This window comes from Lagopus leucura, unplaced genomic scaffold, assembly GCF_019238085.1.
Source record: "Lagopus leucura isolate 7727_CA_CO unplaced genomic scaffold, USGS_WTPT01 Super-Scaffold_739, whole genome shotgun sequence".
NCBI classification, from domain to species: domain Eukaryota; kingdom Metazoa; phylum Chordata; class Aves; order Galliformes; family Phasianidae; genus Lagopus; species Lagopus leucura.
In genome coordinates, this window is record NW_024962255.1 from 7,285,597 (window position 1) to 7,311,794 (window position 26,198).

Genomic DNA, 26,198 nt, shown 5'->3' on the forward strand with positions numbered 1-26,198 from the left:
ACTTTTGCTAGGTCAGTATGAAGCTAGGATACCTGTAACTCCAACAACAGTCTTTGATCAGAAATATACTAGGCCAGACCTTCTGAACGTTGTGTTATAAACCCTAACCAAATGATTGTCACACCATTCCCTCCAATGGCCTCTGTGGTTTCATAACTATTAAACAAGATTGAAAAAGCTTATAGAGTAGCACAAGTAGTAGCAATAGCTAACAAGCAACTGTCACTATGCTAAAGCAGCAACCCCTAAGTGTAAGGTTGCTTTTTGTTGTTGTTGTGTTTTTTTTAAGTATCACGTTGCTGCTGCTTCCTTGAGGTGGAAGCACAACAAAGCGTCTCAGATCCATGGGATGAGTGACCTATAAATAGTGTAACTGGCCACTGGATGTCAGTATCTTGCCACAGAAATGAAACTGCAAGCCTTTTCCTGAGGTTGCAGAGATGGTGGTTATTCAAGCTGATTGTTTATTTCCCTTTTGCATTCATTTCAGTTGTAATATGCCAATTGTACCCCCCTCCCCTTGCACTCTCCACGCCCACAAAAAAAATCCACCAACCACCACTGTCTTGTGAGATAGGGCTTGAGACAATAATTATTGAAATGGCTGAGAAAGTCTTTGAAATCTGAGTCAAATTAAGATATGCTTCTGAGAAAGTTAGAAATAACAACAACAAAATCAGACTTGGAGGCATTTCTGTGTTCATTAGGAGTTTTCTTACATTGTTACGAAAAAATCAGCTAATATATCAGTGCTTTGGAGGCTTTTTGTTTGTGCTATTCTTTGCACTGACCTAAGAGCCACAGCTCTCAGCTGACAGAGAATACAGAGTGAAAAAGAAGGGCTTTTTTCTCCTTGAGGAGGATTTACTCCACCTGAGCGAATCTGGCTTCACTTGATTTCCTTGATCCTAGGATCATGACACTAACCAGAGTTCTCAGAGTTCTAATGATTTTCCTTTGTGTTCCTTCAGCACTGTTGCAAAACAGAATGAAGTAAATGAGTCCTAACTTACCATTCTTGTAATGTTATTAAATAAACAATACCCATCATCCATTTGTAGAGAGCACCATGGGAATGCTATGCAGCCTTCTGTTAAGGATAACAGTGGCAGCCATGGCTCTCCGATCAGTGGGAAGTTGGAAGGCATCTTCTTTAGCTGCAACACTGAGTTTAACACTGGGAAACCACCCCAAGATTCACCTTATGGAAGATACAGGTTTGAGATTGCAGCTGAAAAACTCTTCAACCCAAATACTAACTTGTACTTTGGAGACTTCTACTGCATGTACACAGCTTACCACTACGTCATTCTTGTTATTGCTCCTGTCGGGTCACCAGGAGATGAATTCTGTAAGCAGCGCCTTCCTCAGCTAAATATAAAAGATAATAAATTTCTGACCTGTGATGAAGAAGATGGAGAAATGGTTTACCATCATGCCCAGGATGTTATTCTGGAAGTAATTTACACTGATCCTGTGGATCTCTCCCTCGGCACAGTTGCAGAAATTACTGGTCACCAACTAATGAGCTTGTCTACTGCAAATGCAAAGAAAGATCCCAGCTGCAAGACCTGCAATATCAGTGTTGGACGTTAAAACTTCCCTTGTTCCTTAGGAGCCTTCAAACCTCTGTTGTCCATTTCCATAGTCAGCTGGTTTTGTCAGAAGCATGCACATGCCGCTGTCACCAAGGGCAAACATGAGTCTCCAAACTCTCCAACTAGCGTTTTTAGTATTTCTTCTCCCTCTCTTTCCCTTCTGTTCCTCCAGTGCTTTAAATGATTAGAAGTCCTGGATTATTTTTTCTCTGGCAACAATTTATACTTAGATGCTGCAAAAATTTTCTGTTTCTTGCCAAACATAACAAAATCCTATATAAACTGCTTTAGCAAAATAAAAATAATGGCTTATAAATGGTGTTTAAATATGCATTCATTTTAACTACTGAACAAATACTGGGATAACTCCAAACAGCATGAAAGGTTGTAATTGCAGCATGATTTCAAAGCCTAGAAATGTCAGCACTTCCAACGTGTTGTTTGACAGTGTTATTTATGTTATTTATATTAGCTAACTGAAAACAGAAATTGTGTCTTGACATAATAAATATAATAGAAAAATATTTTATTTGTACTGTTGTATAAAATATTATACAATCATATAGAATATATAGATTACGTTTTAATATCAATTGTATACATATGTCATGAAATCATTTTCCCTTATCAAAGATGTAGTTTGTAAACTTCAAATAGCTCTGTATCTGTTCCTGTTGCTCTAGATGACTTTAATTAAAACAGATTTATGAAGGAGACCATTCTGATTCATAAAATTTGAGTTACAAATTATTAAATTGGTACACTGAAACAACAAACTTCTGAGAAATAAAAACATCCTTTTATAGTCATCATACTTTTTCCTCCAAGCTACTTGAAAATGCGTACGTCTTCAAAAACATGCCCCATCATCACATACAATATAAATACGAACGTGGTTGGCACATAATAGGCTTTATAAAATGAAAAATTTCTTACCAAGATAGGTATAAAACAGGTTCCTTATAATATATGGCCAATACAAAATGACAGTTAAACCAAAACACAAAACACGTTTCAACTTACGCACATCCCTGTTTTTCTTCTCTCATTCTTCCTTTCTTTATGCCTGGGCTAAGTATTTCCCAGAATCCCTGCTTTTCATTTCTAGTACAAAAACGCTGATAATCCTTCTGTTAACAATTCACACCAATGACTTATCACAAATAGAGGGAAAATTTCCTTAATATTACAAAGTCTGGTGCTCCGAAAGTTAAGAAAGATGTATCATTTGAATGGAAAAATATCTTCTTTATAATCTTTTTTATAGTAAACAAGAAGTCTAGTGTTCCTTATCAGATAACTGTGACACTCAGTTATATGCCAGGTACTTTACTTTATCTATCCAAAATATCTTAGCATAATGCAATACTCTAGTCTTTATATATATGTGGCAATTTGTATGACGCAGGAAATAAATAACTTGACATTGTACAAAGTGCATGCTTCTAAACAAGCTTTGGTAATCAGAAAAGCAAACATCATAGCATCAGGCAAAATAAAGTGCAGAAATTCAGTATGGAAATAAAAATTAGCATATAGTTGGTCTATTTACCCAATTTTACGTACCATAAGCCAAGTCCTGTGAACCATAATGAAAAAGACAGCATCCAATACGTTTGCTAAATCTCTTCCTGGTAAACTTCAAATGTTTTGTTTTGCCAAGTCTTTCTCTTATTTCTGAAATACAGTAATTCCATTTGGCAGTCATGCCTCCTTCCTCTAAATCCTGTCAATTTTTTTCCCTTGAATGTACTGGAATTAAGTGGCAACTCCATCTTGAAAGACAGAATTTATTGTTTTAAACTTACTTGCTTGTGTTTCTTTTAATCTAGTGAACCAATCAGCACGTTGAGAACCAATAGTTATAGTTTTATTTATACTGCATGTTAATTCTGTTTAAAAAAAAAAATAAAAGCATGTGGTACATTAGTGTATTCTAAGATGTACTAATAACCTGGAGACATTTCCTCACACTTTTTAAACCTAGGAACAAGTCAAACAGAGTCAACAATACTTCGGTGTCCTTTTAATTTCTAACATTCTCACAGTGCACTTCAAGGCTTTAAAGTGAAAAAATATATATATGTTCTATATATAGTTCACTCACCCATTCTTAATATTCTCATATATTGCTGTCCTCCCTCATCCCCGCTTTTAGAATTGGTAAAGTGCATCAAAAGATCTCAGCATGTCAAATAATTGTGCAGCTGACCAAGACCTCTAAAACTACCACTTTGTTTTTCCATTATTGTTTGTTTGATTTGCTAGAGAATGACACCACTGCATTGTACTGATTTCAAATTGTTTTGGAAACATCATGCTTACTGATGAGAACTTCTATGAGCCTGATTTTGGCTTTTGTGTGCTTGTATTCTGAGTATTCCTCTGCCATAGGTACACGATCTTCCTTTAGAGGACTCCTATAAAAAGCAAGCAGAAGTACAATCACTTTTATGGATTAAAGGAGAAAGAGTCTTTAAAATTAATTTTGAAGTAACTAAAGAGGTTGGAGTCACAAATATATATATATTTTTTCCTAACAGTAGGCAACTAAAGATAATGTCAAAGGAACGAAAAAAAAAAACTAATAGAAATGAAAGGAATTGGATTTTAAATATTAACAAACTTTTCATATACATCAGGAAATTTTCTTTATCGTTAGCTATGCAAGTGTAATTACTTAATTCTGAAATATGCAGAAAAGTTATTAGGCAGCACTTTGAAAAATGCTACCAGCACATATCCCCTGCAGTTTTCAGCAAACAAGTGCGTTAAACGATAGGAGGAATATAAATACAGAGTGAAAAGTATCTAATATTTTTGAATGAAGAAAACAATGGTTTCAGTTTTTATATCTGCCCTTTTAGATATTGTCAAACTGCTCCGTTTAGTCCTTGAAGGTTGACAACTTCAGAAAGAGCATTAGCAAGATTCTCTGTGCCCCAGGAAAGATCCTGCGGTGAAACACTGGACAGTTTATGCCCATTACAAGCATGTTCTGGGAAGATCTCAGATGTAGAAGGTAATCAGGGATTCCCACATCCCAGAGGAGCTTAGCGAGGGTCTGGTCATCTTCATAGAGACCAGGCACCTCCATGTTATCTTCGTGTCCCAGACTGCAGCTCCTTTGGTCTTCCCATATAAGAGTACCTGCTCTCATAGAAACAAATGCACCTACATGGGTACCCAAAGAGGAAAAGGGGAAGGGCATTTGTCAAGTTGGCTATTTACCTTCCTGTCTGCTTATAGAATTGTTCTTCAAACTCTCTTAAAGCTTTGCGAAGCCTTTTCTTGTCTGCTCTTGTTTCTCGGAGATGTTCAAGCAGAACAGGCCTGTAAAACAGAGACAAGACCATGATACCCCACCTGCCTTGACTGACTGTAAAAACTGTGGTTTGGGATAATGGGCAGGACCTGCTGTGGGCCATGGCAGGTGTTCGTCTCAGTGCCTCAAGGCATGACAACGTATCAGTTATATGCGGTTGTGGAAGCATATGTGATTGAACAGTTATGTTCCTTCCTGTTTACTAGTGCTAGGTCTTGCTCTTCTAATAAAGGTAGAGACTGGACAACATGATAAGAAAAATCTTCAGGATTAGAGCTTGTTACTGGTTTCAGTCCTGCATGGGCAGGGCTCGGTGGCTGACTGCAAAATCAAGTCACACAGCCAAGCCCTGCACTGAAAAACAGCTGTTACTAAATATTACTGGGATTCAGAGGAACTGCTAATGGTACCCAGAATCAACTTTTTTTTTTCTTAATTTTTTGAAGGACGTATTCTAGAAGGTATTATTTGGACAATAAGGTTTTGGGTTTTTTTAAGCAGAGTAACAATTTTCTTAGTTATGCTATATCCCTACTATTTTTTTTGTAAGAACACAACATGAAGAAATGAATCACAGCATTTGAACACAGAGCTGAATGCATAGTTGTGTTACATAGAAAAAGACTTTTTCTTTACATTTCTCTCCATTTTGGTAGTGCCTAGTAAGCTTCATTTCTGCATCTCAGATACATCAGTGAAAACACAAGAAAAATATCCCATAAGCTATGATTGATAACAGCCCATGTGTATCTAGAGACCTGCTGTCTCATGCAACCTGGAATTTTTAAATACAAATCTGGTGATGCTTCTGTTTTGTTTTTAATGGAGGGCAGGAAGGCACTGTGAACATTTCAGTGCATCCAGACACTACTAAATACACTTCTGCAAGGAATAAAATTAGTTTACACACGCTGAATGGCCTTCTCAAGGCCGCGTAGCGCATATTTCTTTTTCCTATCTAGTAGGTACGGATCGTGCGTTTACAAATTGTGCTTCATTTATAAAGCCTATACAAAGCATTTCAAAGTATCTGTGACAAAAAGACAGAACTCACATGGTTGCCTCATGTAAATTGGACATAGATAAGGCTGTTTGTCTTAAAGTTTTCTTTTCATTTGGAGGTGAGACATATGCAGGCTCACTCTCCTCCTGAGAGTAACACAGGTGCTCATCAATAGGGAGGCAAGATATTGGACCAGATGATAACTCATGGCTGCTTTGAGAATGGTCTTCATCTGAGTCTTCTTCTTCCTGCTTGTAAAATGTAAAGCATGATAAAATTAGTCATTTACAAAACAACATAACAATTATTAAGATGACAACACAAAGAATTAGGCTGCAATTTCCTGGATGCATCGACTAAAAGATCGCAGATGTTGCAAATTCTACCCAGGTCTATTTGAAACCAATCATGAGCACTCTTATGGGGCTTGCTGGTCTACTGGCTACTGTTCATAACTCAACAGTACAGAATGCAGGCCTGTTTCTGAGTAGCTCCAAATATCAATTTTCTGTTTACTCAAAAGCATTTGCAAGATGAGAAGATTTAGAGAACATTCTGTGTTTATGCAAGCACTGCTGGAACTTGTACTCCTCTTATTTACTATTTAATGCGTTTATTATACCTGGAAATTATAACTGTAACATGAACTATAGATAGGTAGAGATTTTACATATGTTTTATAACTACAAATGTGAGCTACCAAAACAGAGGGATATTGCTGTCTTCTCCACATTCCTTCATCCTCAAAAGAAAAGCTGGGCTGTTAAACTGAGTGCTTAAACATGAAATTCTATACAGCAAGACTAGACACAACTAACACAAGAGACCTTTCAGTTAATTTTGAAATTAAATATCTGTGAGCGCATGTACTAAGATTTCAACTGGGATTTTCAAAGAAATCTAAAGCTCTATTAACATCTATCAAGATAGTAGTTTCTAACTTTTTTAATCGACCAAGCCAACTTCAAAATAGCCAGATTCCACTATCTCTCCTCACAGATAGACCAGTTGTCACATGAATTTTATGCATTATTAAATTAGTACAAATAATATTTACGTGCCATATGTTTAATACAAGCCTTCACAATAAATAGAGGAGATATCTACATCAGGATAGCGCCTGTATTAAAACAATATGAACATCAGCTTCCCAAGACATTGCATCCTTCCTAGGCTCTGCCACCTCTGAAATGGGCATGGAGCCTGTGCTTGACACTAAGCTTGGCCTTGCTGGCCTCAGTCTCCGGCTGTTCCTGGTGCCGTGATCCACACAGAATCTTCAACCTTTTCCTGCAGGAAACTGTCAATCTAAATACAAATACTAAAATGAAAATGACATTTTATATAGCTTAAATCAATTGTAGTAGGAAACACATGACAGCCTTTTATCTCTTGCCCGGTGATTGAAACCACTAAGGAAACTGCCTAAGGAACCATTACCTTGTATTATTGACCTCTGGTACTGTTGGAAGTTGAATTTTACAGTTTATTTCATCTAACTGAAATATTAACACCCTGTTTTAACTAATCAGCAGATTATTCAAATAGCATTAGTTTTACTGCTGCCAAGTTGATGTGCAGGCACAAATCAAAGACATTTAGCATGCTATCTTGACAACGGCTGTGAATTCTTTCCAACTTACAATTGTTGTGATCAGTGATGGAGTTGCAAGAAGTTTCTTGATAATTCTGTATCTGTCATAAAGAGGTTTCATAAGACTCTTTTCTTGTTTAGTTACCTACGGAAAAATCATAGTAAAATATAATCATCCAAAATTAAAAATGAATTTATTTATTTATTTATTTTCTCCTATAAAGCTGAGAAAAGTATTAGAAAAGTATGACCTGATGTTTATTTTGCTTCCAAGGGTATTTCACAGGAACTGTACTGCAAGGCATAAAAATAATTTATAAAAGAAACTTTGGCATGCTTGGCAAGCATAAATTTGCATGCTGGGATTCTGATTGTTCTCTTGCAATCCCAGCTCAACATACTCAACTTTTGATATTGATATGAAATAATACTTGTTAAATGGCATGGCATGTCACTGGTTGCTACGTCACACAGCTGAAGCATTGATTCTTGACACTTCAGCAGTTTCTCTACAAGCATTATGAAAAATCTTTTTTCTGCACTCTCACAGCTCTTTGAAAGCAGAGAAGCATCTATACTGTTGGCTAATTCACTGGAATGTCTCTGCTTGCATACTCACTGTCTCTGCAGGTTGTCATCCCCCTTGTCTTAAAACAACATGAACATGAGCTTCCCAAGACATGCATCCTTCCTAGGCTCTGCCACCTCTGAAATGGGCATGGAGCCTGTGCTTGACACTGAGCTTGGGCCTTGCTGGCCTCACCCTCCGGCTGTTCCTGGTGCCAGGATCCACACAGAATCTTCAACCCTTTCCTGCAGGAAACTGTCAATCTAAATACAAATACTAAAATTTGCTTCTTAAAGATGCATGATAATCTAAGTAGGCAAAGTCTAACTGTGCAGACAGTCTGCAGATTGTTTGTCTATTTTTAGGAACAACAAAAGGTAAGAATCTTGCCTGTATTCCATTTCCCTGCTTTAAATTCCTGACTGACTCTGAGCTCCCTATGACCTGAAATCAGAGCTGTTTGGCAGATCCAAGATTCCTTTATGGCTCCTTAGCACCACTGACCATCTCTTTCTTTATTCAGTTAGCATCTTCTTTCTCAGACTCTTAGAGTTGCCTCTACCTTTGGAAGAAATATTCTCTGTAAACCACAAGCTACAAAGCATGCTCTATTATTCTCGCTTTGCATCTTCAAATCTCTTTCACCTTTATACAGCACTAGTAAGTCAATTTCTTTCTTGTTCTCCCTAGGAAAAGTCATTTAGTCAGACCCCTTTCTATATACACTCTCCTACTCCTACAGTGAAAACATTGAAACCATTTTAAGTCAGTAATGCTGTGGGGAAAAAAAAAAAGATGACAGGTCATTTTTTTTTTAATTTCATCTCCAGTGGTGCTCTGTAAACCTTTTTCAGCTGATACACGTTCTAACTTTTCATACGTTGTGGTATGAAAAGCTACAGTATGCATGAGCCAAATCTAATGTGGATGCATATCCTCCATCTTTGTCATCAAAATCTGCAACTTCCATTTATGAGGAAAAAGACAGGGCCACAGGAAATTTGCCATTTTACTTGATTTTTTTTTTAAATATAAAACAAATTCATAAAGCACTAAAATTTAGATATGAAGATTAGTTTGAAATGTTGATTACAGAAAATTAATCTAAATACGTTTAATTAATGAGTCCAAAAATATTTGATACAGAACTTATATAATCTTCAATTTACTCATCTTCCTATGGTATACTTACAGGCTATCCATGAATACTCTCAAAATATAGCAGACATTTTTGAAGATTGATGTTTTCCAAAGCCTTTTTTTTTTTTGTCATATTCTAATTTTAAAAAGTTATTTATAAGATTGTGAACCAGGATTTCATGACAAGGATACAGATAAGTATTTGTTCAATCCTTTGTTCTCTCCAAATAAACATTAGCAATGAATTCTGTTTCTGTCCACACTAATGTTGAATGGGTCTTGGCAATGATTTAGCAAGAGCAGAATGCAACTTTATATGACTTAAGTCTTACACGGATCACAGATGCATATTTCCCCACGCAAGGCCTATTGCAGAGCAGATGAAACGTAGGAAGATAATGAGTAAAACTGTTTTTAGGTGAGAAATACAGTGTGCAAGAGCACACTGCTGGCTCATATGTGGCTTTTCGTCCACCAGAACCCCCACGTCCTTCTTCACAGGTCTGCTCTCAGTGAGTTTTTCTCTCAGTCTGTACACATTATTTGGGATTGTTCTGACCCAAGTGCAACACCTTGACATCAGTTGCCCTTCCTTTGTCACCGATGTCATAACTCCGTCACAGAAGGCCACCAGATTGGTCACGCACAATCTGCCCTTGTTGAAGCCATGCTGGCTGTCTTGGATCACCTTCTTGTCACACGTGTGCTGTAACATCTCTTCCAGGAGGATCTCCTCCATGGCCTTCCCAGGCATGGACATGAGGCTTATCATCCTATAGTTTCCTATGTCTTCCTTTCTACCTTTTTGAAAATGGGAGTTATATTTCCCTTTTTCCCATCACCAGGGACATCACCTGACAGCCATGACTGCCATTGGCTGGCGAGAGATGACAAACAGGAAGTTTCAGCTATGCAAACACAACACATTTACAGAGTAGAATGACTGACAATGAAATCTCTAAATGTCTAACCATTGTTATACAGTGATTAAAACACGCCAAAAGATGAACATACTGAAAACAGCGCTATTTTTTAAATGAAAGGGAGCAGTAAGCAGGAGGAATTTGCAGTTGGATAGCGTGCATTTGTGGAACTGCTATGGAAAAGCTGCAGAAAATGCAGCTCTTAACTAACAATGGGAGGAGACCTAGGCTACTTCCCCAGTCACACTCATTGCTCTGCTGCACTGAACACCACCTCTCCTGCAAATGCTGAATTCCTTCTGCAGTGGTGTTTCACAAGTGAAGTGTTTTATTTTTGCTCAAAAATCACAATATAAATCAGTGTTAACAGAAAGAGAAATGTTGATTTCTCAACAATGTGATTTATCAGTGTTGGTGATGATGTACCACTATGCTTGTGTTTTGTACAGAGAGCACACTATTTAACTGCTTTTTTTTTTTTTTTTTTTTCCCCTTCCCCCCCTCCTCCCAAGAAAATCTGCTCTTAACATGTCCATATTTTCATCTGGGTTGGAACAGCAAGGAGCACGTGAAGCTAATGTAATTTTCCACAGAGTCTGCCAGATCACGACAGATCTCTACAATTAGAGTTAACTGCTGGAAGGTTTGGAGCAGAGCTCCTCCACTGCAATGAAGTAATGCAGAGAATGATGGAGCTGGGGTAGGGGGATACCTTTCTGCAAGAGATTGGTGACCAGGCATTTTATTGACAAATTGGAGAAATAATAATTAGCCATTTCTTTTAAAAAATGTATCAAATCTTGATGAAGTAATGCTCTTTCCTTGCTATTAACTTTGCAGGAGCATAAACTTTTTTGATTGTTGTCCAAATGCAAAAAAAAACAGAGCAAAACCTCTTGTTCTTAAAGGTCTGCATGAGTTAATCACTCTGAAATTGTTATTCATATTAAAAGAAAAGCTGCTAAACTAGAATTTAGGAGTATTATAAAACAGCTAACTGTATTGCTTGTTGCTATTTCTGCAATTAATACAAGATTCATTCCTTCAAAAGCTATTAAGCCTGAGCAGCTGAATGCTTAACAGGAAACAGAGAATGATCATTAATATTGATTTTACACATGAGAAACAATCTCAAGAGGGTTTAGCATTTGGGTTTATTTCATTAGCTCGTTTCATTAGCAATCTCAAGACAGGTTTGTATTCAGCTGGGCTTAAAATGGCTGATAATTTCAAAATGAGAAAAGACAAACTCCAGAATCATCTTGAACATCTTCTGATTATGGGCTGTGCACAGCAGCATGAAATTCAGTGCTAACTACATAGAAATACTGCTTCATAGCTCATGAAAAGATAAACAGAAATAGGCCTATAATTTATTCAGGTTTTGTAGTTTGCCTTCTTTAGACATACAGGATGGTTTAGGATTCTAAACAACAGTGCCTTCCACCTTTCTCACATTTTATCTGCTATTTTATTAGGATGGTTGTTGCATATTTGAAGAACAAAATAGCCCTCCAAATGACTTGATAACTTTGGGCTAAAAATTAAAAAGTCTGTGATCTATGAATCCTGTTGTCAACAGTCAGTAAAATGTTTACTAAACCCAGTTTCACAAGTCACATTCAACTTCACGTCTTTTTTAAGGACACTCATTTTCTCATCTCTGTTTTGGAGGAGAACAAGACAACCTTGTATGGAAGCACTACCATTGCCCCAAGCAGTTAGACCTTCAAAACAAAACAAAAAAAACCCTAAAAACATTTAAACATTTAGCTACTTTTTAGCCTACTATTAGTCCAGTTCACATTCTGGTAGAGAATCTAAATTCTATACAAAAAATAAAATATTGCACATCAAATTAACAACAGTAACACAAAAGTTGCACTCATAACTGAAAATCAATAATTTTAATGTTAAGCATAAGGATCCAATGACAAATTATTTTGAACTAGCTCAATTTGACTTTCTATTATTCCTTTTCAAGCCTCTGTTCCATGGCAGCTTTGTATAAATATTTTCAATCACCTTTACTAAAAAAGGATAGATCTTTCAGAAGAAAAGTAGTTTGAGATGTACAAATGAGCGTTTAAAAAAAAGAGAGAAATATTAATTTGTGCAGACATTAAATTTAGATGACAGCTCTGCCATTGTACAGAATTAATCAAAAATGGAATGGGATCTGCAGACAGCTTACTCTCGTACTTATGAGAGTTCTTCTTGATAGGTTTTCCTCACTGACATCTGCTTTGGTATCAGCTGATCTCTGCAGAACAACTTTTTTTTAACAACTAAAACTATAATCATGTAGTTTGTACTGTTGCAACTTAAGAATGCAAACAGGACTGCATGCTTTTGTTGTTCTCTTGTGTTTTCTTACAAAGGAGTTAAGCTTGTGAAACCATTTTCCTTACATGTTTTCAAAAAGTAACCTATGAAAAGAAGCAATTAAAAAGTCTGCCATCTAAGCAGATCTTAAAATCTCAGCTACAGAAGTACAGCATAGTTTTGCACTGTTCTAATTTTAATACAGTAACAGGTGGTTAAGAATCAAGAAAAGAAAACAAATTAAAAAATTTTAATTAAAAACAAAACAAATAAAAAATAAAAATAAAATAAAAAATCTGCTGGGTACTTCGTGCTATTGAAATCTATCCTAAATAATTTCTTAGTGTTAAAATATTCTAGCACAGTTCAGTGTTTTGTTCTTTCTCCATTCTCTTAGGCTCTCTCCCTCTCTCCATCCTCCCCCCTTTTCCTACAGCAGCCAGAATCCGGACATTTCTGACTGCGCTGAGATTTCACGTATCTTTGGGAACAGAATTTGTCATCTTTCTTGGCTATACAGCACCAAGCATAGCAACATCATTTGACAGCAGAAATAGGAAAATGAAATAAAGCAACACAAAATGAAAATAAAATAAGCTCTTTTATGGACAGTATGTTCTGTGGAACAGCTTTATACAGATCCTAAAGTGTGCCAGTAGCATGGATGTACAGAATTTTAAAATAGATATTTATTTGAAAAAATAATTAAGTCCCCAACTACATAAGTGCATTTCATGGGATATTAAATCTTCTCTTAGACTGAGAAAAGTAATCAAGAATGGAGAAGAGCAGAGGCAGTACAACTAAGCGTATCAACATCAGAGGGCAAAGCAGCCTGGATGGTTGTGCTGCCCACGTGATATTAATGCAGGGCTATCAGCTGGACAGACGTTTTCAGCATCACTCAGGTGAAAGGGGATTTTTACTGTCAAAATAACTTTGCATATGTTCCTAATTTCTTTGCTTCAGAAACACTTGGGAGAGATCCACCAAGCAGACTTGCAGGTTTATTGTCTACTTAGGAGGGACCTTGTGGGTCCTTTGCAGGAACCAAAGCTGAATTCACCCTGTCTGCTATTAATGGCCTCTGTACATTTGAATTCTGCAATGGAAGACTGATCAAAACACACTTTTTTACACCAGTGAGGAATGACTTAGTCACTGTTTCAGCCAATGGCCCAGAAAAGCCTCCTAGTCAGTCCACAGGGAGCACTTTGAGAGACTGAGACTGTGTGGGTGGTTTAATGGGGGAGAAGTCTTGGTCCCTCATTACAGCATAAAGTTTCTGTGAACTCAAGATAGGAATACATTTCCTTTCATCATTTTTGATACAATGAAAGATGCTCTTCGCATGCACACAACCTCAAGTAGGGAAATCTGGCATACGATTTTTTGCATTCATCTCTGAGCAAAAAGTGTTTGGCACTACTTAAAAAAAAACTTCACCTCATTGTCTGTGCAACTCTTCACAGAAAAATCACTTCAGAAAACTGCACTAGTGCAGTCAGAGAGAAAATGCCCTGTAGTGTCTGAGAGCACAGGATGCATACCCATCCAGCAACTAATATCTGCTTCAGATGATGAAGTACTGTAAGAGACAACCAGATCTGTTAAATACCTTAATAGTCTCAGGAATGTTGAGGTGTTGTCTTTTCTCCTTTAGTTGTCTCAATACACTGTCCATGGTTTCTTCTGCTGAAGGAGCTGGTTCCATGCTTGTGGCCTCCTGTGTCCCAGTCTCTATGGGGGTCCCAGCACTTTCACTACTGTCCTTTCTTTGGCCTGCTCTGAAGGTACAGTTTTGCTCTTCTGACATTCTGAGTTTCAGCTCTGAAAGGTAAATTATTTGCTTGTAAATAGGTGAGAAATATTTGCAAACAAATTTCCTGTGATACTATAAGAAAAAAGCATCCAGACTTCTCACATGCAATTATTATAGTGCAGCAGATTAGAACTTTTGGTGCAAGACCTTGTGCAGGGTCTAGTATTTAATGGAGAACTTTCCAGAAGAAATGTACTGAAAGATGAGTTTTTAATTCTTTCCCACAATAACACCTTCTCTATCCAAATGAGATATAAAATATAACAATAGGATTTAATTAGTAGTGTGAGTCTATTTATAATGAAAAAGAACTTTTGGATAATTTATGAATGGCCTTAAGAAAATAAAAATTAATCAATCCTGGTTACATTCTCCCTGAAGGCAAGCATGTGAAATACCCACAGATGTTCACAGAGCTGTGTGTGGACAGTCAGGGCAAAATGTGACCCCCAGGACCAAATCAAATATCAGGGAAAGATCTCTTTCTACAGTCAAATAAATAAAAGCTCAGTCATTACAATAGCTAAGAAACTTTCAAGAAACTCTTTGTAGTTTATTATTTCACATTAATTCTAGTTATATTAGACCAGCAAACAGACACTCGGAAAATACTTCAAATGACATTGCCTTTTACGTGAATGTTGGTATTTATGAAGGACGGATGATGTCTTTTACCCCTCCCCTTGTTGCCTTGTTACGAGTATCAAATTGACTTTGATCCTTGCTGTCAGGAATCAAGGCAAGTCATGTCACATAATATCTTTATTGTCATTAGGAGACTTACTGCCATGCACTAGAGAAAAACAAGCAGAGCACCAAGAATAGAGAACTACTTGCAAAATATTCCAGGTACACTCATGCTGCTTCCAAATGCTTCAGCACTAAATTGAAATGACACACTATTATGTACCTTTGAGCTGCTTACGACCTTTGGCCAAATCGTTCATCCATTTTAGAACTTCAGGATTGGAAGTCTTGTCACCATGTGAAGGCTGAATATAAAGCACAAAGGAAGGAGGAAAAAAAGGAGAATTGAGAATTAAACAGTCAAACAGAAAAAAAAATAAAAAAAAATAAAAAAGGCCTGAACAGATAGAAACACTCATACAATGCTACAGATGTCCACATTTCCAGTTATCGTGCATATTTCCAGATTTAGTGTCACACAGACCATTTGGCTTGATCTCAATACAAGCTGACTGTAGTTTATCTTTCCTCACAGTGGCACAGTGCTGCAAGGATCTTAGTATTTTGGTTCTGATCCTAAAAAAAAAATAAAATCTTTGACTAACTAGATAAGTAATTTCAATTACTTCAAGAGGACTGATAAAATGCTTGATGTTTGTCACTTTCCTAAGGAGAAATCTGTTGCAGGATGTAGGATGTCAACTGAAGCACTCTACCCTTGTAGGGATAAGCCTTACCTCCTTTACAACAATAATTCTTTTGGGAAACAGCACTTTAAATGTTTCAGCTGAACTGTTTAACTAATAGAAGGAAAAAAAAAATCCTATGCAACAGAGTTACAACAGTTCTTCCTTCACATTTAGAAATTGCGAATTAAATTAATAATTAAAAATAATTTACACTGGAACATTGAAATTCAGCTATTTTATATTATAAAACTGTTTTGCAAAATAAAACCTTTGAAATAATTTCTTTCCTGGTCACAGCATGCTGACTATTAATGAAATTTTACTCACAAAAGTACCTAATGACCATAGGATAGGACAATTCACTGACATACGTGCAGGTTTGCAGTCACTGATGAGACCACAAAGTAGTATTACAGTTTACTCAATTTTTAATTTTAGCACAGTCATAACATCACAAATTTCTCTGTTTCATACTGTACACATCCTTAGCATTGTGATGTTTTGTGTTTATACTGCATTATTCACATTAAACAAACTAGCTTGATAATGAGCAATGATCTTGCATACACTGCATAGTCTCCAGGGTCTCCCCATCAGCAACATATCACAATTGATATTTCTCTTATTTTTTCCATCAGCTTCTATAGAGCTCTGTGTTTTGGAAGTTTAAAGGAATATTTGTAAAAGAAGGCAGAATGATAGTTTCCAAGCAAATGACTTAGCCATTGAGTAAATAACTGGCTTTTCATCTTCTCAATTACATCAGTTTGTAAGCCTATCAGCTATGTTTAAGTGACTCATTCTTCTCACACGTGTAGAAGATGCCTGTTTTGTAATAAAGGTAATACAAAGAAATCACAAATTAGTCTCAGAACTACTAAATACACTGAAAGATGATAAAATATATTCCTTCACGGATAATTTTCCCATTTTATCAAAAATATAATTTATCTCACTGTAGTGCATAATTCCAAACACGCTGGGATTCCTCCCTGCCTTTTGCAGTATTTCCCTTTATCTACTCAGTGATTTTCTTACCAGGTATTTTTTTTCTTGCTCAAACTTTTCTTCATACTTCCTAATTTTTCTCTTGAGACTCTGAAGATGCTTGGTAAGTTGTGCTACTGTTTGGGGCTCTTTGCACTCTTCGCAGTTACATCTAGAAGAACTTCTTGGTCTGCAAAAGCCAAAAGCATAGTAGCTCTATAAAAATGGCTAAAACGCTCTGTGTCTTTTTTCAAACACACGTAGCACTTTCTTAGCACAACAGAATCTACACATAGGTTCTTTCACAGGTTAGAGAGAGTTTAGTTTTATAAAGCTAGCGTGAAATAATTGTTTTTCATTGAGGGTACTCACACAATATGGTAATATGTTTTATATACTTCTTTCCCTAATTAATTTTTGAATTTCTGAATATTTTTCAAAAAAGAGTTTCTAATTTTTTATAATTACAAGTCCACAGAATTGATTATTGTTTATATGCAGTTGATGTTGTTTCTGACTGAAACTCATGTCTTGATTTCTGGAGGTCACATATTGCTCTTATATTCTATGACACTCTTATCTAGTCAATTTTTGTACCTCAATAACCCTCTCTACTTTACGTTCACATAACAGAATAGCCACTTAACTAAATTTTAAATCTGTCACTGTGTAACTATAATTAACAAAGACTTCAAGCAATGTTACACTGAGTTATCAGCAAAAAATGCTAGATCCCATTTCTGATATTTCAAATTAACCATGCCAAAATACACTGCAACGTGAAATTTTCTTATTTGTAACACAGGACTAACGGAGAGACCAGAAGAGTCTAAGATCATGCGTTGTTCAAAATGAATTTAAAATACAGATACACTTAAATACACTTTCTTACATCATGAAAGGTTGAGCACTTGGTGGAGAAGGGGCAGATTCTGGGTCTAAATTAAATCTCTGGCTTTGGCTAAAGATAGAGCAGCGTGGTGACAAAAGAGGATTGTCTCCATCAGTAATGTGATACAGCAATCGACTGGCTCCTAGGGAGCGATGTTCTTGTGGGCTGCTGTCCATGTCATTCTGCCAGTCTCTGTGGGCTGGTAAAGGCTCTAGAAAGAAAGCACAAAACACTGTGCATTGAAGGTCATTCATCAGGTACAGCTACTTAGATAAACAGAAACCTGTACATATAGAAGGATTAAAAGTGCAAGTATTCAAAGTAAACACAGCAAGTATTTCAACAAAGTATCACATGCACCTTGAACATTATACTGAGGGTAAGAAAATACAGAGGGCACTCACTGGCTTAACATACAGTGTCTTTAAGGTCTACAGGAGAAAGCGGATGTATATCTTTATATCTATGGAATATAATATAAAGATGGACAGTTTCCCAGAAGAGAAACATTAATTAGACTTTTATAAACATTTGCTTTTGAGAGCCACATTCCCAAAGCAGAAGATAAATATACAGAACAAAATTTGTGTTGTGATGTAGCATTTTGTCCTTTGGTCAGTGGAAAGGCAGAACACAAACACCGTATTTCCTGATGCTAAAAACCTTAAATGTTGTTTATAGTTTCCTAATTTCATTAGGTTTTGAGATAACACGCATATGAGTCTAAAGAACACTACACAATGAAAATAAAAATAACAAGCAATCGCATTCGAAGTAGTTACTCAAATTAATGTGCAGTAACTGCTCCTTGGAAGAGTCACACTTACAGTACTATGTTAATACTTCTTTGACTGTAAATGGAAACTACCTTAGCTGCCTCAAGAGATAAACTTTGTTTTTTTAAAAATGATTAAGCTAGGAATCAGAATAATTTATTCTGCTCTGAAAATGTAGGAACTGCTAAACTGTATCATACTGATTGTGCTCATGAGTAACATGAAAAATGATGGGCACGTTATGAAGCCTACCTTATGGGATGCCAAGTGTTCATCTTCCCTTGAGTATTCCTAGTTTATTAATGGGCAGAACCACTGAATCTTGCTCCTCACCCTCAGTGGATGAAATGGGTGAAGATAATCTGGCCTAGTTGATATTTTTCACTATCAGATGGCTGTGCTTGAAAGCAGATTTTACTTTGAAGGAGAAACCCCACATTTTCATAAATTCTCCACCAAAAAACAAAAAGCGCGTGTTAAAGCAAAGAATGTGTGTTCTTTCCCAGATTCCTCTGTGTTAATCTCCATAGTGCATAGCACTTGGTATCAGCTACGTTATTTTATCCTCTAAAGCCATGCATACATACAGCCTTTGAATGTACATCATTTGCTATTTCCAGGCAGCATGCGTGCCATTTCTAGTCAGTATCATGTCTGCAAGACAACATGCATTCTACTGTATTTTGCAGAATCCTTTTATTAAATAAAAGTCTAAAAGTGCACAGAAAAAAACCCAAACAACTGTACATGAATTTTTCCCCATAAAAGCTAGCAGATCTAGGAAAGTTCTTTAACCCTCACTTTCTTTGCACTTTCGCCCGTTTACATAGGATGTGATACTCCCACAGTGAGTAGGTATCTCCTTCAGGATTTTAATGGAACCTTTGTAATACATTTTATTTCACCTCTGCCCAATAAATTCTGGAGCTATGAATCTGTACTTCTGCACTAGGATGTTGGGGACACATTGGCTCTAAGTGGAATTCATCATAAAAATCAATTGTTGATTCAGAAAGTAATAGAATAACCTAAAATATTATTTCATCGGAGAGTATCCAAACGTTTTTGTTTTGCTGATAACAAAAGTCTAACTGTATACTGCATAATCGCAGTTTAGTACGTCATGCAAGAGTTACATGTGACTTCTGTGTCTATAAGTTCATTTCCTTCAACAGCACCATCAATTATCATCATGTTAAGAATTTTATCACAGTAAGACAATGTAGGTGATTATTAATTCTAACCTAGTATCTTTCCTCTAATTACTTCTTACTCTGTTAGTGAAATTCACCTCTTAAAGATATGGGAGCAACTCCCAGAAGTTCTAAACAGAGTATGAGATCTAAATCGTCCCAAAGAGAGATCCAGAAGGGCATCTGGGTGAAGCATAGATACAATATTGTACCAGCCACAGGAAGTTATTTACACAGACAACATAATACAGTGATAAAGACCGGAATAAAAGCTGTTCTGCAAACAAAAGTACTGTTAGTTTCTGGCAATTAATCTTCTCTATTACATTTTCTATGACCACAAGAACGGTCTTAGACCCAACCTTATCATACACCAGATGAACTGAATTGCTGTGTACAGTCCGGAGGTGCTCAGTAAGTCATGACTACTTAATCATTTACATGGCCAGCTCCACTTTTAATTACATTTTAAGGCAATTCTCCTGATTCCAGAGCTGTGTAGATTCTAAACATGACACTTATTTTATGAGTAACACAACTACTGACCCAGTATGCACATGTGTGTGACCTAATTTCAGCCTCTATTTTTACTCAAACTGGGAAACAGCCACAGTTAGCCAAGCTCATATGTTGCCCCTTAGCATGCATCTGCTCTGTGTCATCTAATTCAGTCCAGCTTGCCACAGGCAAGGGCTCATCAGAGGATTTAAAGTCAACTTTTTTTTATATAATAGGCAGTAAGCTTAATAATGCGGACTTCAATCATATAATACAGGTTGTCTGATACATATATTTGTGTTTAGTCTAAGTAAAATAATAATACAACATCATCTGTTACACTCAAAAACAAATACACTGATGTATTATGTTCCAATGTGTGTCAACATTTGTGACATCTTTGAATGCAGCGGCTTGCTGCTCAAGTCACATGTATACTCATATCCAAGAAGTATAACTTACATTCTGCTTTTTTTTATTTCCCATTAAAAAAATCTTGCTTAGTATCCCCTTGCAATTCTGTATGGACTTATTTTGCCAGCTCTAATTCAATTTTTTCCATATCCAAATGGAAACTGCTGACTTGTGTCAACAAGACTTACCATTGATCCCTTAAAATTTGCATCAGGAGTAGCCTGCCTTTTTAACAAACTGCTGGGGCTTCATTTAACCACACATATAAATGCATATGCATATACTTTATAAAACACATTACACAAGCATATTTATATTAATATATTTCCACATTGTACATTTTTTCTATTGCCTGATTCACTAAGCAAAGGCTAACAACTAGACACATGGTGAATATGGTGCATCCCCTAAATAGTCTATTTCTAGCCTGGTGCAAATCTCTGGACCTCCATCCAAATACAAGCTGAAAAAGCCAATAGTCTCATGTGACACCTGTACCTAAACTGAATCAGATTTCATTAGTAATTTAAGAGACAGAATTAAGACAAGCCCTATCTATAGAAAATAGGAACTCAATAAAGAAAATTCAATCAACCACAGCACAGCATGGAGAGTCCATTAAAATCCATTTAAATAAGTGAAGTTTAACTGAAGCGCAAGTTTGAACTGCCAGAGTGACAGAGCATGCTCTAGAATGCATGACAGGAATGCTACATCATCCAATACTTGTGTGTATATATGTGCTTTATAATAATTTGGATTCTACTTATCATTTCCCTATTTTTTTTCAATACAAACATTGAACTTAAGTACATATTAACGCTATAATTTGTCCTCTTTTTAGGTATTTAACTTGCTGTTATTTCTTGCTGAAAATTCTAAGCAAACAGCTTTAGAAGTAAGTTATTCTGAACCCAGCATTTATTCAGACATAAAATGTCAACTGCACAGCAATTACTTACCTATCTGCTTTAATTTGAACCATATATGGTCAACAGTTTAAGTGTTTGTGTATTCATGTCACTTGTCTGTGAGATGGATTAGTCATATTGCCTTTGACCTATTTTTCACAAACCGTGATTCCTCTCCTGAGCATCACGACTATCAACCCTGTGACTAGAAGCTATGAACTGACAAAAATAGTGCAGAGCCTTAGGGCTATTTATTTGCAAGGACTGGTTTCCATACTGAGGAAAGAGAGAGAGGTAGCACACCACGATTTGCCCAGATGAGTAATAATAGAGAATCATTAATGATTTAAATGCACATGCTGTAAAACTCACCTTCACTATCTCTCTGCTGATGCATTAAACTAAAATCAATAATAGGAGAAATGAAGTGATAGTGGTCTGACAAAAAGAACGACAAAAATAGAATTACATGATATGGCAGATGATCTCACACCATACAGGCACAGGAAACAAAAAGCATAAATTCATTTGAATAAATAACAGACAAACTAAAAAGAATCAGGATTCTTAAAATCTACTTGAAAAGTCAGATTCCCTCGCAGAAGGACAGAAGGCTATAGCCATTAATTTCTGCTCTTTTAACAAGTGTCACCCCTTTTTACATTAGCATTTGCATCAGGAAACGGTGCTTTGCTTCAGCTCGGCACGGTTTCCCAGAGGACTGCAAATCTGAGATCAGACTGCAAGTCACAAGGCTGCTTTATAATTGCAAATGAGAGCACATCATGACACGATCCCTTACCTCCACTACTGGCCCCATCAGCTTGCACACTGGTTTGGACTGATGAAGGGGCTGGATCCTTGGGTGCTGGCAGCTGGGGAGTTTCCTCCTGGGTTGGCAGAAACGCAGAGCACAGATCCGTTTCGAGGGCTTGTAGCTTCAACAAAGAATTCTGCAGACAAAAGCAGAACATTTGGCTAGATGGAGCGCAACAAAATACAGCGATAGCTCTTCAACTCACTGAGCCCATTAGGAGCGCCTGCAAAGGGGTGTTCCACTAGCAGCTCTGAGGATGTACAAAAGAATAAACATGCACTATTCCACGAGTTTCTTCACTTCTGGTTATTTAAGTCCCAATTTAAATGGATTATTCATGACACGTGGGAAAGATGACATCGTCAGCAAAAGACGATTTATTCTAGGAAGCCAAACTGAGATGGTGTCCGTTTTTTCTTGGTCCTAAAGCAGTACACTAAGTAAGTATTTCATTCATTGGGCTGACATCACGATCTGATGACATTATGTCCCTCCCCATTTACCATTCATGAAAAAAAAGTCTCCCTCTTCAGCCTATTGTGCAGTACACAGCAGTGAACAAAGAGTTACTGAGAACACGCTGCCTCATGGGATTCTTGGAAGAGATATTATTTAACTGGCTTTTTTAGAGATACTTCCTTATGTAAACATTGCTTTTATGTAGGTGGCTGCTGCTTCTGCAAGGCAACCAGATCATTTCCTATCTGTTGCAAAGGCAAAATTAACAAATCATTGTCACTTACTGCAGACAAATCGATGGGGACAAAGCTAGTTACCTATAACATCATTCCCAGCTACATTGTCATGTTTGGTCCATTTCTCATTTTAATCTTCAATGCTGCATGCAATACTCAGCTGTACAATCTGATACAAACATCTTGCTATGATGCAAATGCTGTAAAAGCTCTAATCACCATTCAGCTGGATGAAGTGAGTCACTACTGATACCAAATTATTCAGCTTCCCATTCTCAAGGGAAATAGAACTTGCAGCATAAAACAAAAACACATACAGATGTTTTAATAATCATACAGCTGATGCACTCAGAATATACATAAAATGTTAAATCGTTCACAAGAACATATTTACAAAGAGCATTTTCTGGAAGAAATCTGAGTTACAATACAAAGAAATTCCTGGAGTTTATATCCTAAAATGGTACTTTCCCTACTGTGTCAAAGATCTGAAAGTAATGTATTGATTCATTTAATGAAATAATGAATTTATTTGTTAGAGTATCTTAATACATCTGCACATTAATCTGCACATTACTGTCTAATTTTGATAGAGCTCTTTTATAAGCTCAAGGGTGGCAGTATTTTTGGCTAAAAAAAAAAAAAAGCAAGTGAACTTGACAGGGAACAGCGGGAAAGACTTTCAGCCCTGGTTTTTTTTTTCCTTGACAGTAGACATGGCCTCATTTTAGACGTGAAGAAAAACTTTCTCTCAGAGCGTGGTCAGGCACTGGAATGGCCTGCCCGGAGAAGTCGTGGAGTCACCATCCCTGGCAGTGTTCATGAGGTGTCTGGATGAGGAGCTGCGAGATATGGTTTAGTGCTTGTGGTAGAATGGTAATGAGAAGATGGTTGGACTAGATTTTATATGTCGTTTCCAACATTGTTATTCTATGATTCTATGATTCTCATTTTCTACCACCTTTCACCTCAGCTAAATACTGTGGTTGTGGAATCACAAAACATGGACAGTGTTTAATAGTTACTATTTGATTTACAGGCCAGGGAGGACTCTGATCATAGAATGGTTTGAGTTAGAATGGACCTCAACGATTATCAACCTCCAACCCCCTGCCCCAGGCAGGATTGCCAGCCACTAGATCACATACTAGATCAGATTGCCCAGGCCCCATCCAACCCAGCCTTGAACACCTCCAGGGGTGGGGCATCCACAACCTCTCTGGGCAGCCTGTTCCTTCACCTCACCACTCTCAGTAAAAAACTTCCCCCCTCACATCTAATCTAAATCTCTCTTCCTTTGGTTTGAAACCATTCCCCTTGTCTTGATCCCACCACAGATCTTATTGCAATGTCTGTCTATGGCAAGCACCCTTCCAGAGTTTTCAAAGCAGTCTCTAAGTCTCCTGGTAAGAACATAGATGAACCACTGACAAAAAATTCTAACCTTCATGGACTTTTGAATTTGAATAAAAAAAATCCCAGATCAAGAAAATATATTCATTTGTTTCTTATTATGCAGTACTTGTTGAACAATTCCAATTTCAACAATTTCAGCACTGTAATTCACTAGCTAGTTTGCATTCTGTTACTTTCTGAGATATTTTTCGCCCAGTTGTGGAAAGTGGGTGGACAGCAAACTTCCAGCCACTGCCAAATACTAATAATAATAATCATCATCATCATCATCATCATGTAATAATAATAGAAATACCTTCTGTGATTTCTTGAATGTGCTCTTGACAGAGATTTGATGTAGGAAGAAAATGAGTAACTTATACCATTTTGATGTTACCAGGGCAATGATGAATCTGGAGTATGCCATCAACCTCATTTCACTCTTAAAACACAGCTGAGCACTATGGTATTGACAAAGCACACCATACAGGAAAAGCCACTGAACATTTGTGGGAACACACACAAAGAGACAGTTTTAAGCAGAGGCCAAGCAGAAAGCTACCTCATGTCGCAGGCTCACAGGCAACAAGAGTGTCCTACTAAAATGGCAGGGACACCCCTGCTGCATGCCCTGCCTCTCTGGGAGCTGCCCAAAGCACAAGCACAGCCAGAGCTGCTGGGTAGATTCCACCATCCTGGGCCCTGTTCCCCTGTAACCAGAGCAATGTGCCCCCGCATCTACACCTGCAGCCCACACAGGACAAGAGGCTGTTCTGCAAGGGGGCAGCAGGTCATGTACCCATCCTCGAGCTTGCAGGGGTCAGGACAACTGCTGGCAGAACTCAGGTGAGAAAGGAGGAAAGTAAAAGTCCTGCACAGCACACATTCAGCAACACACCCAGTATGCAGGATAAACCAGCCCACGTGCATCCTATTTAGAGACTTCTCATGTTCCAGAGCCTGCCTTTGGAGCCCAGCTTGGCCATTTCTGCTCCTGACTGTTTTAGAAGTGTTACAGACCACATTAGAAGCAAATATGAGCAGCTACAACATACAAAGAAAGAGGGAAGTGTTAGTTCATGGAAGGTACTATCATAACTTTTGGTAAATTCTCCCGTGAAAGACCAGTATCACTGAAGTAATCTGTTATTGCATATTAGAGCGGCTAATTAATTCAGTTCAAATTCTTCTGATTTTATGCTCATTCCAATGTTATTCTGGTGCTTAACACTAGTGTCACATAATAATTCTATTTCATGTGAATGTAAATAAGAGGGCATTAATATTTAAAATGGATCCTTATGTTTATTTGGAAAAAATATACATACAACTGCCTCTTAAGTGCAGTACTTGGTAAGTTTGAAAAAGAAGCAATTAGAATAGCCATCATTATTGTCCTCTTGGAGTAACTGACAACTTGACCTATACCAGTTTCACTAGCAGAAGAAGAAATGAAATCCTGCATTTTTGCAAATCAAATATAATGGAAAAAATAAAGAATCACAGATCACAGAATCACAGAATTGTAGGGGTTGGAAGGGACCTCCTGAGATCATCGAGTCCAACCCCCCTGCCAAAGCAGGTTCCCTACACCAGGTAGCACAGGTAGGCATCCAGGCAGGTCTTGAACGTCTCCAGAGAAGGAGACTCCACCACCTCCCTGGGCAGCCTGTTCCAGTGCTCCGTCACCTCACTGTAAAGAAGTTCTTGCGCATGTTTGTGCGGAACTTCCTATGCTGCAGCTTATGTCAGTTTCCCCTTGTCCTGTCTCCACTCACCACTGAAAAGAGTCCGGCCTCGCCATTCTAAAGAGAAAGAGAGAAAGAACTTTAAACAAGTCCAAGGAAAACAGAAGAATGTGCAGTGTGGCATTTCTTTCCTACTTATAACTCCTGCTACTGCTTTAAGAGAGCAGTCATGAAGGTATCACGCTCCTGCCTGCTGGG

General features: G+C 37.3%; 2 protein-coding genes across 5 annotated transcripts in view; one reads left to right on the forward strand and one right to left on the reverse strand.

Annotated features, from left to right (window-relative positions):
* PHYHIPL (phytanoyl-CoA 2-hydroxylase interacting protein like) overlaps positions 1-2,299 on the forward strand; it is a 33,415-nt gene extending 31,116 nt beyond the window's left edge. Inside the window, exon 5 of the mRNA XM_042863302.1 lies at positions 1,062-2,299. Coding sequence (XP_042719236.1) covers positions 1,062-1,596 — 535 coding nt within the window. The 3' untranslated portion in view covers positions 1,597-2,299. The remainder of the gene's footprint in view (positions 1-1,061) is intronic.
* Positions 2,120-26,198, reverse strand: part of FAM13C (family with sequence similarity 13 member C) — a 45,075-nt gene continuing 20,996 nt past the window's right edge. For 3 of the 4 annotated variants that reach the window (XM_042863298.1, XM_042863301.1, XM_042863299.1), the window contains 9 exons: positions 22,148-22,298; positions 17,554-17,764; positions 16,713-16,851; positions 15,209-15,290; positions 14,095-14,306; positions 7,570-7,665; positions 5,978-6,177; positions 4,830-4,931; positions 2,120-4,018 (listed from right to left, as the gene is read on the reverse strand). In XM_042863298.1, coding sequence (XP_042719232.1) covers positions 3,895-4,018; positions 4,830-4,931; positions 5,978-6,177; positions 7,570-7,665; positions 14,095-14,306; positions 15,209-15,290; positions 16,713-16,851; positions 17,554-17,764; positions 22,148-22,298 — 1,317 coding nt within the window. In that variant the 3' untranslated portion in view covers positions 2,120-3,894. The remainder of the gene's footprint in view (positions 4,019-4,829; positions 4,932-5,977; positions 6,178-7,569; positions 7,666-14,094; positions 14,307-15,208; positions 15,291-16,712; positions 16,852-17,553; positions 17,765-22,147; positions 22,299-26,198) is intronic. The other variant, XM_042863300.1, reaches the window with a different exon arrangement.